A 17023-nucleotide genomic window follows, 5' to 3' on the forward strand; every position below is an offset into this window, starting at 1 on the left:
AGGCGCGCAGCTGAAGTGTTTTAGCCGCAGTCGACACCAACAATAGACTTTCTGTCTTTGTCTTCAAACTTCTCATTTATTCTTTGGTTTTTCTTTTTAGTCCGGGCTATCTGTTTGCCTCTGAGCCCTTTTCACATGGAGCTTTAGTGATTACGAAGCAGATCCTCAGAGACAAACAGGCCAGTTCCTCGTACCGAGCGCTTTGTCTTTGCGGAATATCGCGGCGCTATCACTCTTTTCTGTGTCTCATTTTTATTTGAAACGGCCGCCATCGCTTTCAATACGGAGGCATAAAATCGATACGCCGCAAATTGCAGTGGCATTTTCACTAACTTAATTAAAAAAAGCGACTTATTTTCTGTTTGGATCGTGAGCAAGGGGCCTACTTTTGCGCTCTCTCTCTCTCTCTCTCCCGCACCTCATATGCATACATACACAACGACACAGAGCCTTCCTCAAAAGCCTCCTCATCCTCCCCTCCCGCCGTCCTCCTTTTGGAAAGCTATTCACATTTTATAGCGCGCCGAATACGAGACTCAAGGGTTGTTCCCTGAAGTTTCTTGAAGTTAAACCAAGCCACCGTGCGTTCTCCTCCGCGGTCGTCCTGGCTTTGTTCAATAAAAAATACCCTCTCCACTTTAATGGCTGCCATATTCCACAGCTGGCTGCTCCCACATTTATGTGAAGCATTTTATGCATCCTTTTTTCATTAGCACTTCAAGTGCATCTGAAAGCTCGAGCCGCTACCTCATTTTACATGTTATTTCAGTTTTTTATTTTTTTTTTTTTTCCTCTCTTGTTAGCAGGTCTCTTCGGAGGATCGTCTCTGAATAAAGACATCCGCGAGCCGCCCACTATTATGATGCACTCAGCTCGAGTACACCGCGGCCCGGAGCTGTTTTAAAATCTGTTGAGGCAAATCAAAGTGAGATGTGGCAGAAGTCCAAATCAAATCTCAAGTCGGTAGCGCGCGAGTTATTAGCAGATCTCGGCAGAGAACGGAGCCTGTGCGGAGTAAATAAATCCACGGGCTGACAACTATCTCCGTCCGGGCCAGAAGTGCTCCTCGGGTTTTTCTGGGTCAGGTCCACGTCAGATTTAAAGCCACTGGAATGAAGTTGAAGTAGCGACAAGTCCGCGGGATAAAGTAATCCGAAACCAAGCCCAAGCCAAGTTTCCCTTTAAATGGAGTCTCACTTCCAAGTGTTGAATCACTTACTGCTCTTTCAAATCTCACAGCGTTCAAGAGCAGCTCGTTTTTTTAGCATAAGTAACGCTGTCAAACTTTAAAATGAGTGTTGCAGCTTTTGCAGTTCTGTATATGATTGAGTTTGTTGTCAAAGTTTCTACTAAAAACACGTTGCACGTTGAAAAAGTTAAATGAAACCTTTATTTAAATTGTGTATAAGCCACATATCACAGCAATCAAATCTGGTATCTGTGTGGAGTTTGCATGTTCCCTGTTGCAGTATTTCTACCAAAATAATCCCATTCTTCATATAATAGCAAATCATTCGTACAGTATCAGGTTGAAGCAATAAATCAAAGAAATCATTGCTGCTAAAGGTGAAATTTAAGAAAAGCAGCGACTCTGTAAGAAAAGGAAAAGAAGGAACTGAGAAGGCAGAGAAAGCTCACAGAAGAAAGAGAGGGCATAACAAAAGAAAAGCATAATTGTGACAAGCTTTGGCGGTCTGATGGAACGAGCAGCAGCATGGCTCCTGCTCGGGGCACACAGTCGCAGCATTGTCCATCTTTCACATCCAAACAAAGAGCCGGGGTCCTCCACGGCCCGCCCCCCCTCACCGGGGATGGATGTTGCACTAATGCTGCCCACACAAGCCAGGCAGCTTTCTTTTCTTCCTCCCTCCAAGGACTTTTAGACTCCTTTGTACTCTTGGAAATTGTATTTTCTTCTATTCCCCAGCTATTTAGAGGGTTTAAAAAAAAAAAAAAAAAAGATGAGATAAGAATCAATCCATGAGGGCTTCTTCACAGCTCTCACAATAAAAACGCCAACATTTGCTTTGACTGGAATGGACCCGAAACATGCTCTTCATTTTGTCATCAGGTTTCTTTAAAAAAATGGGGATTACAATTACATTTCCAATAATTATTTGTCATGGATTGTCATTAAGCCTCTCTGTCAGTGATAAACCTCCAAAGCCTCCATAAATTGCAGCTCCACAAGTTGTGTCACCACAAATCCTCGACTTGACAACGCCATGTTATAGAAAGCCTGGCGCCGGCGATGCTGTTTTTCTCCCCACAATCCCGCCTTCCGCCGCTCTCGTCTCTGCATTACATCAAGAGGAAAAGAGCCGACAGTATGTCTCTGAAGAAATGTGGCTGAAATTCCAGAGATTGCATTTTGCTGGGAAAATGTCAAGGTGGATAACGTTACCTGTTATCTATCTGGGGTTCGCCCTCAGACTTGGCAACCTATGAATTCGCCATTAATGGATGGACAAGAAGAGAGGCAGGGGGGGAAAAGGCTTTCCACTGTAGGACCATTTCAGCCTTGTGGGATTTTTTTTTTTTTTTCTCCCCCCCCGGCTCTTGGAACGTGTTCAGATTCGGCGTACCGACGTGAAAGTGAGTCCTGTGAGGTACAATACCGAGTTTGTCCCTACATCCCTGTACGTTAAACATTATATGTTAAAAATGTGAACATTATGAAAAGGGGCCTTTTTCCTTCATATTTATGGCTTCTGCATGCTTCGAATAGACTTTTACCAAATATTTAGTGTTTTTAAGAAGTTTTTAAAACAAAATTCAATGCATAATAACCTCCCAATACTCTAATAATGTTGTTTTGCTATAATTCTATGTTATGTACCCATGAGTAGTGTCAGAATTGCCATTATTTGCAAGTGTAAGGTTGTAGTAAGTGTAAGTTTTTGAGTCCTTGAATATAAGTAGTTTCTTGCAGTGAACTCAACCACAGTCCAGCACGAAAACAGCGAGATGTGGAAGGTGCTCTGGACACTGTTCTTTAGATTTGCTTTGTTTTTGTCGTGGGTCACCGTCTCTCTCCCCTAAATTACTGCTGCCAGGCTGGAAAATTGATGTCACTGTTATTGTGGCAGTTTCATTGTCAACAAAAATGCCTTTATAACCATAAGAACATTAAACCAAAGCATTATTGTTTTTGATATTATGCTCAATAGACATTTAAGAGTGTCTAAAAATAGGCAGAGTCGTCTTTCCTCAATTTTACCAGCTTGAATTTATTGTTACTGCCGAATCCTCCAAACAACATCAGTGAACAGATGAAGTAAGAGCTATTAAATACAGTGGAAGTTTGAGTTATGTCAGCTATAAAACACGGCAAGATATGAACATAACAAGCGAGGCGGAGGAGAGCATCACAGTTAAGCCACTGCTGAATTATAGTGGGAAAGCAGGAAGCGTCTGGTGGTCAGGGCGATGCGTTTTCCATCATTTCCGTTGAAAACATATCACTATGAAAGAGATTTAAAACTCTCATTGTATGAAATCACACGGTCAGTACTGAATTTAGTTTGATTGTGCTGAAGTCAGTTTTAATTTATAGGCTTATAGCATAAAATTAAAACTTACTACAGTTTATTTATGTAGATAATGGTTAAGCTGATGGTCTGAATAATTTGATTTGAGCAGACATGGAGGCTCACATTTCGATTAACATTATCACCTTGTAGCCACACTGAAATGTAATAAGAATTTTCTTTTTTTTTATATGTTTTGTAAAACGCTTGAATGATAATTGCTTTTGAAGCTGCTTTTCATTTTAATTTCAGGACTACAGTTTGTGCAACTGTTGGACCTTCTTACATGAATCTTTGCTGAAGTTCTGCAAATAAAAAAGGTATAAAATGATCCATTCTTGTGGAATTGTTGTCCAGTGTTATAAGCAGTCAGGTTACATTTGTATTGAACACATGTGAGTTACAAACTGTATTTCTCACAGCTGCTTTTGAAGAACAGTTTAAGCCTGGCCAGTGGATTCCTGCGGAGGCTAAACCGCTTCTGAAGCTGCTGTTTCTCTGCTGGAAACCTGGTAGTGAGATAAGCTAATGATTCCCTCAATAAAAAAAAAAAAAAAAAAAAAGGAACAAACAGAATGGATACGGGTGGGTGATACAAAGCCATGTCAGCAGTTGGCAGTCATCACTACCGCTAATTGCAGCATCTGTCACAGTGGAGGCCGGAGGAAGCTGTTCCAGGTACAGCGATCCAAACGCCCAGCCCCATTTTGATCGCAGCTTGTCAGATTCCAGCAGCTCGACCCGCCTGTCTGAACAGGCCTGGATCCTGCCTCGTATTTGATAACGAAATCTCTGTCCATCTATCCGATTTCGTGTTACAGCTGCCCACAAATCAGAGGACATTTGCATCCGCAAACAAGCCGCCCGACTGCGTGTTCCCCGGCTCGAAGCGACGCGCGCTCCCGCCGTCAGTTAATCTGAAAACACTAAAAAGCTACAAAGGCAATCTAAGTTAGCGGGAGAGCGGCAGTACATTTCATTCCAGCCTCCGTCACATAAAATTCTCCATCTGACACCATGCAATGAGGGAGAGGGAGGAGGAGAGAGCGGGCTCCGGCTGCTGTCGCCGAGCCACACCGGGGGCATACTAATATCAGCTCAGTCCAGCTGCTCGCCACGCTCGGATGGATCAGCTTGATTATGAAACATTACAGAGCCTCCCTGTCTGCCGAGACAGACCGCTGAACTGTGTGTCAGAAAGGTGGCTGGCTTCAGCGCCGGCCAACACGAAACAGTCCGGGATTCAGCCTCTTAAAATGTCTGATTGCTCGTTACGCCGCCTCGGTCTCAGAGTTGGCTCCGGCGTCCGGGCTGGAATTATGCCGCTTCTCATTTGGTTTTGATACGATTTCCAGATAATTCCGCCCGCAAGAGGCTGTTTTGATTTTATCTGTGTGACTGTTTCGAGTCATTGATCTCATTGTGTCGAACATCCTCAGGATAACAAACAGGTGTTTTCTCAGCTCCAAATATACGGAATTTTGGATTTTTATTTTTATTTTTTGAGCGAACGCTTCGAGGTAGCATCAGCTCCTTGAATAGCCGACTGTTCTCTTTGTCCTGGTCAGGGGGTCAAAGTGTCGCCAGGCGAACTTTTCGCAGCAGGCAGTCCAATAATAAATACGGAGAATTTATGGATTTCATAAAGTGTTGTGCGAAAATGTCAAGGGTGTGCTTGTTTGGTATTTTCCCGGTAAGAGAGTCTGCTGAGAAGTCAGGTTATTGCAGTGTCAACACTTTTAGGAAGATGGATGTATACTTTGAAAATAGAGCGAAGTGGACCTAATCACCCCATTAAACTGCATTTAACAGAAAGGTCAGTGATTTCAGGCTAGACATGTTCTAACCAGTCGGAGTGGAGAAGCATTAGGGGGAAAAGTCTCACAGTATGAACTGTACTTCCTGAAAGTACCTGGAAGTTAAAAGTTCCTCGACGCTGTAATGATGGACATTTGCATGCGACAGTATTGGCTGTATTCATTAGTATCTCTGTGTGGAATTTCATTTGAAGGCAGGAAAAAAGCCAGAGGATGAAGTTTTTGTAGTCTGACAGCTACTCTGTGGTAACTGCTGAAATCAAGTCCCACACATCCACCGACATGCTGGAGAAATACCACATATTTTGTCATGTTTTCCACAAAAATGAGGATGTGGAGACTCGGCCGCTCTGGTAATCATTCTTCGGCGTTTCTATGTGGCTTCCTCTCTCCCATCCAAGAGGGATATGAGATATAACTTTTAATTAAAGCCGTCCTTTCTGCTCGTGCTTCTTTCTCTCATATATATCAAGGTCCTCTTCACATCCTACACCGCCAGAAAAACCTTGACAGCTGTATGTACGTGTACCGACATTTCCATAGCAATGCATCTCGCAATTCATACGCAGACGAGTGTGCGCTCAAGTGATGTAATCAGGATGCTGAATTATTTCCTCTGAATGCAGACTTACAATACGCAGCTGACAGTCGGGAAGCGATCGCAGCTCATAGTTTTCTGTGCGAAGGTGAACCTGGTTGGAAAATAGTTTCAGGCGAGACCGCGTACGAGACGCTTACGAGTTCGGGTACTTCCAGTCCGGGCATTCGGCCGACCGACACTTTGATCTCTCTCTCTCTCTCTCTCTCTCTCTCTCTGTCATTAAGTCTGTGTACAAAACTGCTAACTATATACTTCCTGTAAGCGCCGCTCGGGCCAGCATCCAGCGTGTTGCATGTAATCAAAACAGAGCTGCTGTAGGCCAGAAATACCTCAAATCTAACTGATTCGAAAAACATCTCCGGCATGTGTTTATCCAGTGACGCAAATTACCAGAAAGGTCTTTATTTCCACTGGGGGGGGGGGGGGGGGGGGGGTTCATCAACACGGAGCAAACAAGCAGCGGCAATAACAAAACATTTGTTAATCATTTATAATTATTTATGTATCTTTTTCGTGACTTGCATTTGAACTGATTTAACCTCTTATTGTTTGGCGATTTCGGGAGTTCTCTCTGCCAAAGAGAAGAACTGCCCCGGCATTATTTTGCTAGGCCTGCTCCAAGATAATTGGAGTCCAGCGAAGAGATTTATGCTCCCCGTGGGAGAGGCAGGTGGTCCAGAAAGCTTCTCAACAGGACCACGAGCTTTCCCTCGGAATTCATTTCTGTTTCCCACCAATGAAGACGAACGCCTCCGTCCCTTCAGCCGGATCGTGGGATCAGTGCAGGAAACAGAAAATGCATTTTCCCCGTGTGGCGCTGCGCTTTGGGCGAAACCCCAATCAAGGTGCTCACAAAATATCGAGACACTTTTGCCATTAGCGTGCTCTTTATTTACTTTTCCCAGCTCAGACGGCCGAAGTGACTTGTCCTAATTAAGACTAATAAAGTGAGTCTGGGATGTTTATACAAACTTGTTCTCTCTCCCAGAATCGAGAGTAAAGAAAACAGTGTCTTTCTTTTTCTTTCTTTTTCCCACAACCCTGTTTCGGGAGTTCTTGCACTTTGTGTGTTTGATCAGATATTTCAAGTGGATAAGTGAAAGATGAAATTCCATCTTCATTCACTTTTTCCCCACTTCTGTTGCCAGAAGTTCTCAACTTGAGTTTGTGGAGAATTCTGAAATGTTTTGGCCACAACTACCTTAGCATTTTGAGAAAATAAACAAATGTCTCTATTTTTGAGAGTATTTATCCATTTTTAGGCCAGTCTCTTTCTTTCAGTGTCAGTATGACTGTAGCCGTCATCTTCTGATGCAGCTTCGTGGCGTTTAGCTCTGCACTCGCACTGCATTTAGTCGACAGTAGATCCTGAGTTTCTGCCAGCTCTGTGGTCGGGGAAATGGGGTGAATCCAGCCTCGGTTTATTTACTGTCGGCGTCATTCAATCCAGTGCACTTAATGGATTTATAAAATGAAATTTGACATCCCTCATTAGTAATTAATTAGCTCAGACAATGAACAGGAACAACACTGCTGATTCAATCCGACGGTGGGCAGGGACTCCTTTCGCCCTTGGGTCAAGGGCGGCGTTTTTACACGGCTTCGCAACACGCCGGGGTAAGCCACGCCGACCGACGCCGCGAATTACCGGACCGCTTTAACGCACCTTAGATGGCCTCCGTCTTGAACGACGCTGACAGAAACCGCTGGATTTAACAAGTGACATTTCGTGTTTGCGGGAGACGCGGCGCCCCGCCGGAGGGAGGCCGCTCCGCTGATGCTCAAAGTCCTGACGAATCCGCTCTGACACTGAGAGCTCCGGTGGCAGCCTGCCCGTCACTGCAGGTCTCTGCATGACGCCAGGATTTTTTTGGACGAGTTCTCCAGTCTCTTCTCACCTGCACGGCAACACATCCTGCTTTGATTCACGCGGCACAGAACAGTCCGTCCCACCGGGGAGGGAACAAGCAGGGTCCGGCCTTCACCTCTGCCTCCTTCCCTTTTTCATCCCGTCCTTCCCCGGTGCACCAGACACACTCTGCTTACATAAACTGAACCGCCGAATCCTGTTGTAGAACATGCAGGATGACCTTTCGATGTTTTCAGGCCCGAGTCTTGAATTCCTGTGGGTGCCGTTGTGGTCCCATTTCCTGTGGTCATTTCTATTCCCTTCCTCCAGTGGAAGCCGAGACCAGCATCTCCCCCCCCCCCCCCCCCCCGCCCCCTTTTCTCCTCCTCACTCCAGAAATCTGTAAACACTGAGGCTTTGTCAGCATCTGTTGTGGCCTGTCATGTAAAGCCAGCTGCACAGAGCAGCAGTCCGTGCATGGCCCGGGCCGCGCATGTGGGCAGACGCTTTTTGTTGACCCGAAGAGACGGGTGCTGTCTGCAGTTTATGTATTCTCCAAATAGTCATAGACATATTTTATAGGCCACAAGTTGTGGCGTGGCCTCATTTTGCTGTGATCTGAGAGTCACGGCTGCTGCATGTGTTGTTAGGGAACCTCCTACTGGAAGAGGAAGTGCACTTAAGCTCCGATCACATCAAAAAGAAGAGCAAGAGATGATATTTATTTGAAATACTTTGGAGGTAATCGAAGATAACACTGAATGGCTTGCCACTACATATTTCTTCCTGTCGTTTTACAGTTTGCCAGTAGGGGGCACTGTAGCACTTACTCTCTCATGCTTCATGGAGCCACACAGGTTGGGAGTCAGTTGTTAAATGTAACAGACACATAACCCATATGCATTCATGCATGCCGTTTCTTGGCCTTTGAAATTCAAACTCGTGCTTGAAGAGCGCGTCAGACCGCGAATCAATCATTTCATCACACTGAGGCTCGCTCCCCTCCGCTGGCATCTCACCTCATGCACTCCTTGATGCACTTTCATTTCCTTAATGCAGCCTCACATGAAATTGATTTGAACAAATCACCCTCTGATAGCCCGCTCACCTCCTGGGGGTGTCGGGTTTTAGCCGTCTCTAACCTCTGCTGTGAGTTTTTTTCCTCCGTTCTTTGTGGCGAGGTCCAAGCAGTGGTCCTCCATTGACTCTAATTACGTCTTTCTAATCAAAAATCCAGCCGGCAGTGTTCCCGGCTGTGGATAATAAAATTAAATGAATTTGTAATCAAGTTTATCTTCTAATGGAAAGTGGGGAGAAGATGCCTCGGAGGAGGGCAGGTAGATGAGTCATCCTCCTATCAGGCGCTTCACATGCAGCGCCACAGGGACCAGAGAAGCACATGGAAGCATAATACATCACACACTCCTTCACACACTCCTCCCAGTCATTTATGCTGCTACTTGCACGATCCGTGCGGCAATGTCAGCTTCACCTTTGCCTCTTTTTACAGCAATTAAACTTCAGAGGAACATACCTACAGCTAAATTGCTCCTTTTTTTCACTCAGTCTGTTCACAACAATTTTGGGTGTATTAAAAAAACAGCAACATTTATTTTAGGATCCCCCTCCTGTTTTTAATTTTATCCAATAAACACTTTGAGATACTTGATGTTGTGTTGGATTTTTGTTTTTGTTCAATTCCATCATTTCATTATCTCAAATAAAATTTTAAATAGCAATGCTGTGACGTGAGGCTTCCTGAGAAATTTTTTTTTTTTCTTTCTAAGAAGTCGAATGGACATGTCTATATGATTGAGGAATAAATCAGGTGAGAGTGTGACAACTAAAATGATTGGTCTGAGAGTCACGCTTTGCCAAGTGTGCCTCTGGTCTTCGGGGAGGGACTCGTCCTTCTGAGGACCTTGCCTTGCTTGATCAATATATATATTGAACCCTCTGGTGTGAACCACAGGAGGCTCAGGAGAAAAATGGTCAGTGCACATTACTCCAGAGGATTATGTGTCATTTGCCCTTTAAGATGCACATGTATTTTATCAGTGCACTCAGATGTCATAAACTTAATGCAAGAGCCCCATTAATATGAGCACTGGCAGGCCAGTCCCACGTTTTTTCTCTGATTTATCTGTGGTGGTACAGGGGGGGAAAAAAAACCCCGAATGGCTTATCCTATTCCAGCACTGCATCGGTCATAATTCTCAAGCTGGCACCTTATTCTCCACACGTTTAATAGTTACAGAGCTTTATAATTTATCCTTCTCTTAACTGCGACTTTACCTGAATTAAATTTCAGGCGCAGTTACTCTGATTATATCCCGGCTAAGTACTGCAATCTGATTTCTTCATTATGTAAGGAGGGAATACAAATGGGCCGGCTGAGAGCGAGACAAAGGGGCAGGAGGAGAGCCGGGGACATGCGGAGCGATAACGAACGAAAGGAAAGTGGAATGGAAAGAGGGAAAGACAAAGAGGATGAGAGGAACAAAGAGCTGAGAGAGAAGAGTGAGAGCAGCCATCCAGTCTGGATGAGCCTCTCTTGACCCTCTTGGTCTGAGGAAGTGTGATAGAACACACACCTGGCCCCAGCAACACATTCACAAATGGGACCAGGCCGCCCGGTGGCACTGAGCGCTTGCCATAAAAAAAGAAAAGAAGTCGTGTATCTTCGCTGGAGCGTCTCTGGGTTTGGCTCAGGCGGGAGGCTGAAGCCTGCACCTTTGTGTTTTCCCCCAGATCCCGGAGGAGCCTGTGGCTTGTCACTCCCCTGCCAAAACTGGAGCTCATTTGCGGAATACAGTCCGCCTTCCTACCGAAGCCGAGTAGGATGCTTCTCTCGGCAGAGTGTAGGATCAAAGTCTGCACATTTCTCAGTGTCACCCGGTGATAACCCTCATTTTTCCTGCCAAACTAGATTCCGCTCATATTTCACAAGCAAACTCCAGACTTTGCTCATCTCTTTTCTCCGCCTCTTATGAAATAATGACCCGTCCTACATTGTAGCGCTGCTTTCCCCTGAACTGTATGGGCTGTTTTCCCAGTGCAGCAAAGTCTGATTGTTACACAGAAGCCTGGTTACCAATCAAACATGTCAGACTGAGCAGTAATGATCAGTTTCCAATTGAGAATACATAGAAGTGCATGTATTCCTGCAAAAGGCCGTGCCAGCCATCCACGGATGAATAATAGCTCCCAAAAAGATGCACTCAATACTAAACCTTTTAGGAGGAGCTGGCATAGAGTACTCCAATAAATGTGCAAAGCAATAAACTAATTAGGGCAGGTTTTATTGATCTGTAACTGCAGGCGTTATGCTTTCATATACATCTGTTTCAAACTAAACCTTTCCATCTGTTAAAGCTTTTTCCAAAGAACTTTGTGGGTATTAAACACCCACAGCGGGGAAAGATAGGAAACGCTGCTACAAATATGAGTGAATGATTCTTCAGCTTACAAAGTCTGTGTCAGACTTTTATTACTTAGTGTGACTTGTATTCATTACTGTGTTTCCTGGAAAGATGGTTGGGAAACTTTTCTGCAGAACTTGATCTGCCTATAAAATAAGAAGAATCCTGGGTTTCTCTTCAGCGCTCAAACTTGTGAGAGATGGATGAGAGATGCCCATGTTGTATTTTTTTTTTTTTTTTTTCAAGCTGTTTTTAAGATCTGGCATATATTTTTGCTGACCTCTTTGAGGACCAGCCAAGACTTGTTTATTTCCAGAAAGGACGCAGCACCACCTAGTGGCAGACATGTGTCATTACAAAAGACTGAAGGTCCGTGCTTTTGCACGTGCTTTTCAGTAGGTGTGTGTTTTCTCTGGACACTCCAGCTTGTTCCCACAATCCAAACACACGTGAGGCCAGCTGGCAGTGCTTATCTATGAACTGGTATGCAGACTGGTTTTCTCTGTGTTCCTTGAGCAGGAACAAAAAAGGAACAACGAAGTGAAGCAACACCGATGAAAACATTTACACGTCTGATCAAACAGTGAACCGATTTAAATCAGGTCTTCAAACTTCAACTCCCACAAAGCAAACACGGGCATTAGGTTAAGATTGCGTTGCAGAAACACCCATAAATGTGACTGTGCGTGGCGTAACTGGCCTTCCTGGGTCAAAAAAAGGCAACAGATAAGACTGGAATCATTTATTTGATGAACTGTGGATATTGTAACAAGCTCATCTTTACATACATACATACAATACAGCAGCTAAAGCATCACACTAGCCTCCGCTAGCAATGAGCCATCCCTTCACCCAATAAATAACTCAAGAAGCACAAGAAAGATGCGAAAAAAAATTCTGATTAATTTAGTTTTGTGCCAAAATAGTAAACGCGGGAACGTTTTATAAATGTATTCTTTGATTTTTAATCCCGTCGAGCCTTCCTGAGGCCAAGTGGTATAAATATTTCTACTTTTAATTTAAAAATAGTACTTTGCAAATTTGGTAACACACATGGTGCGAGAATAGACTGTGTGATCCAAACACAAAGGAGAAGATGATATCGAGGAGTGGAGGTTAACAAAAAAAAAAAAAAGAGCAGTGGAAGTAAGACTTTATCTTAACAGATTTGAATACAACATGAGAAAAGTCCTACAGTTAGTCAAAATGAACTAAAAGCCTTTGTAACAACGGTCTCTGCTAACTTCACTTCCCCCTTCTTGTCATGAGTAACAATCATTAATCAGGTAACACATTATTTACAATCGAGAAAAGGTTAATTATCTGAATCCAAAATGAAAATACTGCTGCCTTCCAGCAACTTCTGCATGAAGCTTCACTATATCCTCATGTGTGATCTTTCTAGTAATGTCCACAGAGGACCACAATGAGAAAGAGAGAGAAAAAAAAACAGGGGAAGAAGCAAGTAACTGTGAAGTGACTTTTTCTGACAAGTGTAACTTCTAGTAAATGCGATGACTGATGGTTGCTGGGTTGGACTCGGAGATCTAGAAGGACATGATGGTTCTCTGGATGATGTCGACGCACTCCCGCAGCTCGTGCTCGTTGATGACGAGCGGCGGGGCGAAGCGGATGATGTCCCCGTGGGTGGGCTTGGCCAGCAACCCGTTGTCGCGCAGGCGTAGGCACACCTGCCAGGCGTCGTAGTCTGGTGGGGAACGGCGGCGATTATTCAGCGGTCGAACCTGAGAGCGCGGCTGTGATCTGATGAGCGGTGCGGGTCCGTACCTTTGGTCTCTTTGATGACGATGGCGTTGAGGAGGCCCTTCCCTCTGACGGTTGTCACGATGTCTTTGGGGAGCTTGTTGAGCTCGGACCGCAGCAGCTCTCCCATCTTCTGAGCGTTTTCGGCGAGCTTCTCCTCCTCCAACACCTGCAGGTCGGTCATTTAGGTATTTGTGAGACAAATCATGGCGTGATATCGCGTGGAGAAATGAGGGCGCTTTAACACTGACCTGCAGGGCGGCGATGGCGACCTGACAGGCCAGAGGATTGCCTCCGTACGTGGAGCCGTGCTCCCCGGGCTTGATGGTGAGCATTACCTCGTCGTCACACAGCACAGCCGACACCTGAGGTGAAACACACAGACCGGTTACGCAGTTATGCAACTCCGTCTGATTTGCAGTTGTCCCTGAAGAGCAGCCCGGACGCTTACGGGGTAAACTCCTCCTGAGAGAGCTTTGCCCAGCAACACCAGATCTGGACGAGCTCCCTCGTGGTCCACGGCCAGCCGCCGGCCGGTACGAGCCAGGCCCGTCTGCACCTCGTCAGCGATCCACAAAACCTGGACAAAGTACCAGAATACTTGAGCTGAAGCCCCGGAAACTAAAACCATCCCTCAGAGTAGGAACATCCTCTTTGAGTCTGGGCGGTGTCGAGCTCCTACACTTTACTCACAGTTACTCAGAGTTTAAACATATTGTTCAGGAAAATGGATAAAAAGTGTGAAATTCTTCTCTGCTTTCCCGTCCACGTGCGGACACTCACGTTGTATTTTGTGCAGAGTTCTCTGACTTTGGTCAGGTAGCCTGGATCAGGGACCACCACGCCAGCTTCACCCTGGATGGGCTCCACCATGAAGGCAGCGACGTTTTGATCTTGGAGGGCTTTCTGAAGACGATCACAAGGAAAATATCAACTATTAGCTCCCCGGTTTCTCTGAAAAAATGAATTTTACTTGCAATCACCAAGTACTGCACTGTCCAGCATTCTAAAGGAGACTTTTTGTACAGAGCACATGGAAATCACACTGAAAGTCTGTACCTCCAAGGCAGGAATGTCATTGTATGGGACGAGCTCAAAGCCCGGCATGTAAGGACCAAAACCCTCGTAACTGCTGGGGTCGATGGAGCTGGAGATGGCGGCCATGGTGCGGCCCCAGAAGTTCCCCTCTGAGGAAAAAGGGTGGAGGAAAAAAAAAACATGTTCTCAAGTTAAATTTACTAGATATGATTTGTTGTAGAAAATCTGCATTATCCGTTTCCTTTACCATTTGATCATGTCATCCTATAATACTTGGTAATGTTACGAAGGAATCTGTTATGGCAGCGGTGTACAAATCCTGCAATTCATCAACTTTGCTTGCAGTAAATGAGTAAATGTGTCGCCGCTGAGGAGCCGCTTTCAAGCTGCCTGAGCCTCATTAAAGATTCACTCGAGGTAAGATCCAGTTTCCTCCGGAGATACAGGGTGAGGTAATAAATATGATGAACTGAAAACACAAGGTTTTAAAATGTTCAACAGTGGCTTACCTGCAAAAATGATCTTGGCCTGGTTGTTGGGAACTCCTTTCACATTATAGGCCCATTTGCGGGCAAGTTTGCAGGCGGTCTCACCAGCTTCAACACCTGATCACGTAAAAAGTTTGATTAAAATCAACAAACATTTTCCATGAGAAGGTTTACAGCAGTGCGATCGGTTACCTGTGTTCATGGGTAAAACTTTGTCGTAGCCAAACAAGCTGGTGATGTACTCTTCATAGGCTCCCAGCACGTTGTTGTAAAAGGCCCTGGAGGTCAGGGTGAGTTTGGACGCCTGCGCGTTGAGCGCGGCGAGGATCTTGGGGTGGCAGTGCCCCTGGTTGACAGCGCTGTAAGCGCTGAGGAAGTCATAATAACGGTTGCCTTCAACATCCCAAACATAGATACCTGGAATTGAAGATAAAAATTAAAAAAAACATTGTAATAATCGACGGGGATTTGGAGTAAATCCAGACTAAACAGCATTACACAACTGGGTTTGTTCACATTGGTTCTGACCGTGACGGGGTCAACTCACCCTCTCCTCTCTCCAAGGCCACGGGCAGCGGGTGGTAGTTGTGAGCGCCGTGCTTGTCCTCCCGTGCATAGATTTCCTCCGAGGTGAGAGGACGCTCAGCCCTCAGCCTTTTGTGGGCGGCGGTGGAGGCGGGACGAGTGCCAGAATGGACGCTCCGGCTGAGCAGAGGGGCGGCGCGGCTCAAGCCGCGGCTCACCTGGAGAAGCATTCCTTTCAAGTTGAGCCTGGGAAATGATAGAGACAGGAGATGAGTGCTGCGAGAACAGATTATATCACATAGCAGTGTTAAAAATTAAAGGCAACAGGTTGATCTTCAGGACCTGCAACCAGAGTTATATAGTTACTAAACTAGACGGGTTGAACATGACAAACACTAACCCGTCCAACCATGCGATTATGGTTTAATGGCAACTTCTCATTTAGGTAAATTGCACAGAACAAAACCCTTGGGGTTTTCTTTGGCGGAGTCACTGGTCTTCACATCAAATCAAATTTTAATGAGTGGCATTTGATCCAACTCTGCCGAATCACAGAGAAACCAGCTCGGACATGGCTTTACAGGACTGCTGGGGAAAAAAAAATTCTTCTCTTTCACTACCAGACAATGGCTGGACAGGCTTTTGTTAGAGGAAAAATAACAGATAATCCCACGGCAGCGCCCGCTCTCAACTTTGGCTTTTCAGAGGTTATAAAGTGACAATAAAAATAGTTATCTGAAATCTGTCGTGTGATGATGATGATTAGAAGTGAGATCTCGATGATGGCTCTAATATTTAAGTAAACGTCCCAACCGGATGGAAAAGAACTTGCCAGCTTTGTGTTGTTGACACTGATAAAGTGTATATAGGCACAGAGCAAACATGGGGCTCGTCAAGGGCAGTAAACGTGCATGACAGATGTCCCTGAGTAAGCATTCAAAGTGCTCCTGAGAGATGATAGGCCGATGGGGAGCTGCCTCCTCGATACACCCACCAAGATACGGCCGGGAGCTAAATAAAGACCTCAGTCCCATTCGGATGGTTGGTGAGGACGTAGCAGCTCTCAGTGGCCATGTGCAGCCGCGAAAGCTATTATTGTCCAAAGGAACACAATCATCAGCCACGTCTGGCTTCAAGATACACGGATGGCACCTCTCAGCCTGTGAACGTTATTAAATAAATGTATTTGTAAGCCAAACAAAATGATTCTGTTTAGATCTGTGTTGATAAAAGGAGAAGAAATGATTCATTTCCTCCTACCTGCATCTTAGCTAAACACAAACTAGCTAAACATCTTAACACCAGCGAATCACCGTTGTTGTTTCCTTCTTCCGCATGTTTATCCGACGGATAAATTAAACTTCTATATTCGAAGAGAGTAAGACCAAAGGAATTAAACTGTACCTGTCGAGGAAAAGCTGGCCGTGCTGGTCTGAGGGAGATCTGATGCTGCCGTCGGTGTAGGAGCGGCTTTAGGTTACCGACCGGCGATCGCGCTCCCTCCCATGTGTCGTTACGTCAGAGGACACACCTCTATGCTGCAACAGCTTCCCGTGATTACAGAGTGGACGGTGATACGTCAGCGCGTCCGCCATGTTGGACCGGGAAATCCAGACAAACAATTAGAACCACCGAGAAAAGAACCGCGTTTCATTTTGCAGCATATTTCAATGCATTCTTTTTTATCTTAAAAGTGTTTACGGACTAGTTACAGCACATTGGAAAGTTTAGTCTCCTCTGACAAAAGAGAAACTGATTTTTTCTAAAAGAAAAAAAGACTTCTATTGCTTTGCACTTGTGCAAAAAAAATAAATCTGGTGTTATTAATAGTTACATGGAGATCGATGCTGAAATATCAATACTTCAAACACCAAGCATACTTGTTTTTTTTTTTTTCAAACTGTACAACTCTACTTTGTAGAACAGGGGTCTGCAAACTTTTGGACTAAAAGGGCCATTTTTGTGACTTTCCACTAGTCAGTTTGGAGC

The 17023-nt window shown here is 45.1% G+C and overlaps 1 protein-coding gene across 1 annotated transcript; it reads right to left on the reverse strand.

Moving 5' to 3' along the window:
- Positions 1 to 11946: 11946 nt before the first annotated feature.
- oat (ornithine aminotransferase) lies at positions 11947 to 16558 on the reverse strand. The gene is made up of 10 exons (XM_030098688.1): positions 16439 to 16558; positions 15057 to 15280; positions 14702 to 14926; positions 14531 to 14626; positions 14043 to 14170; positions 13767 to 13889; positions 13435 to 13563; positions 13235 to 13348; positions 13008 to 13152; positions 11947 to 12927 (listed from the first exon to the last, which is right to left on the reverse strand). The coding sequence occupies exons 2-10, from the start codon at positions 15262 to 15264 to the stop codon at positions 12767 to 12769; spliced, it is 1329 nt and encodes a 442-aa protein (XP_029954548.1). The 5' UTR covers positions 15265 to 15280; positions 16439 to 16558; the 3' UTR covers positions 11947 to 12766.
- Positions 16559 to 17023: the final 465 nt, after the last annotated feature.

This window comes from Salarias fasciatus, chromosome 8 (assembly GCF_902148845.1).
Source record: "Salarias fasciatus chromosome 8, fSalaFa1.1, whole genome shotgun sequence".
Classification (NCBI taxonomy): domain Eukaryota; kingdom Metazoa; phylum Chordata; class Actinopteri; order Blenniiformes; family Blenniidae; genus Salarias; species Salarias fasciatus.

What these genes read in the sequence shown, in the direction of transcription:
- oat (XM_030098688.1), bottom strand. Translation starts at nt 15,264, where the DNA reads ATGCTTCTCCAGGTGAGCCGCGGCTTGAGCCGCGCCGCCCCTCTGCTC. An exon ending in GGCCTTGGAGAGAGGAGAGG is followed by an intron (nt 14,927 to 15,056) that starts GTGAGTTGACCC and finishes CTTCAATTCCAG; the next exon opens with GTATCTATGTTTGGGATGTT. An exon ending in TCGCCATCGCCGCCCTGCAG is followed by an intron (nt 13,153 to 13,234) that starts GTCAGTGTTAAA and finishes ACCGACCTGCAG; the next exon opens with GTGTTGGAGGAGGAGAAGCT.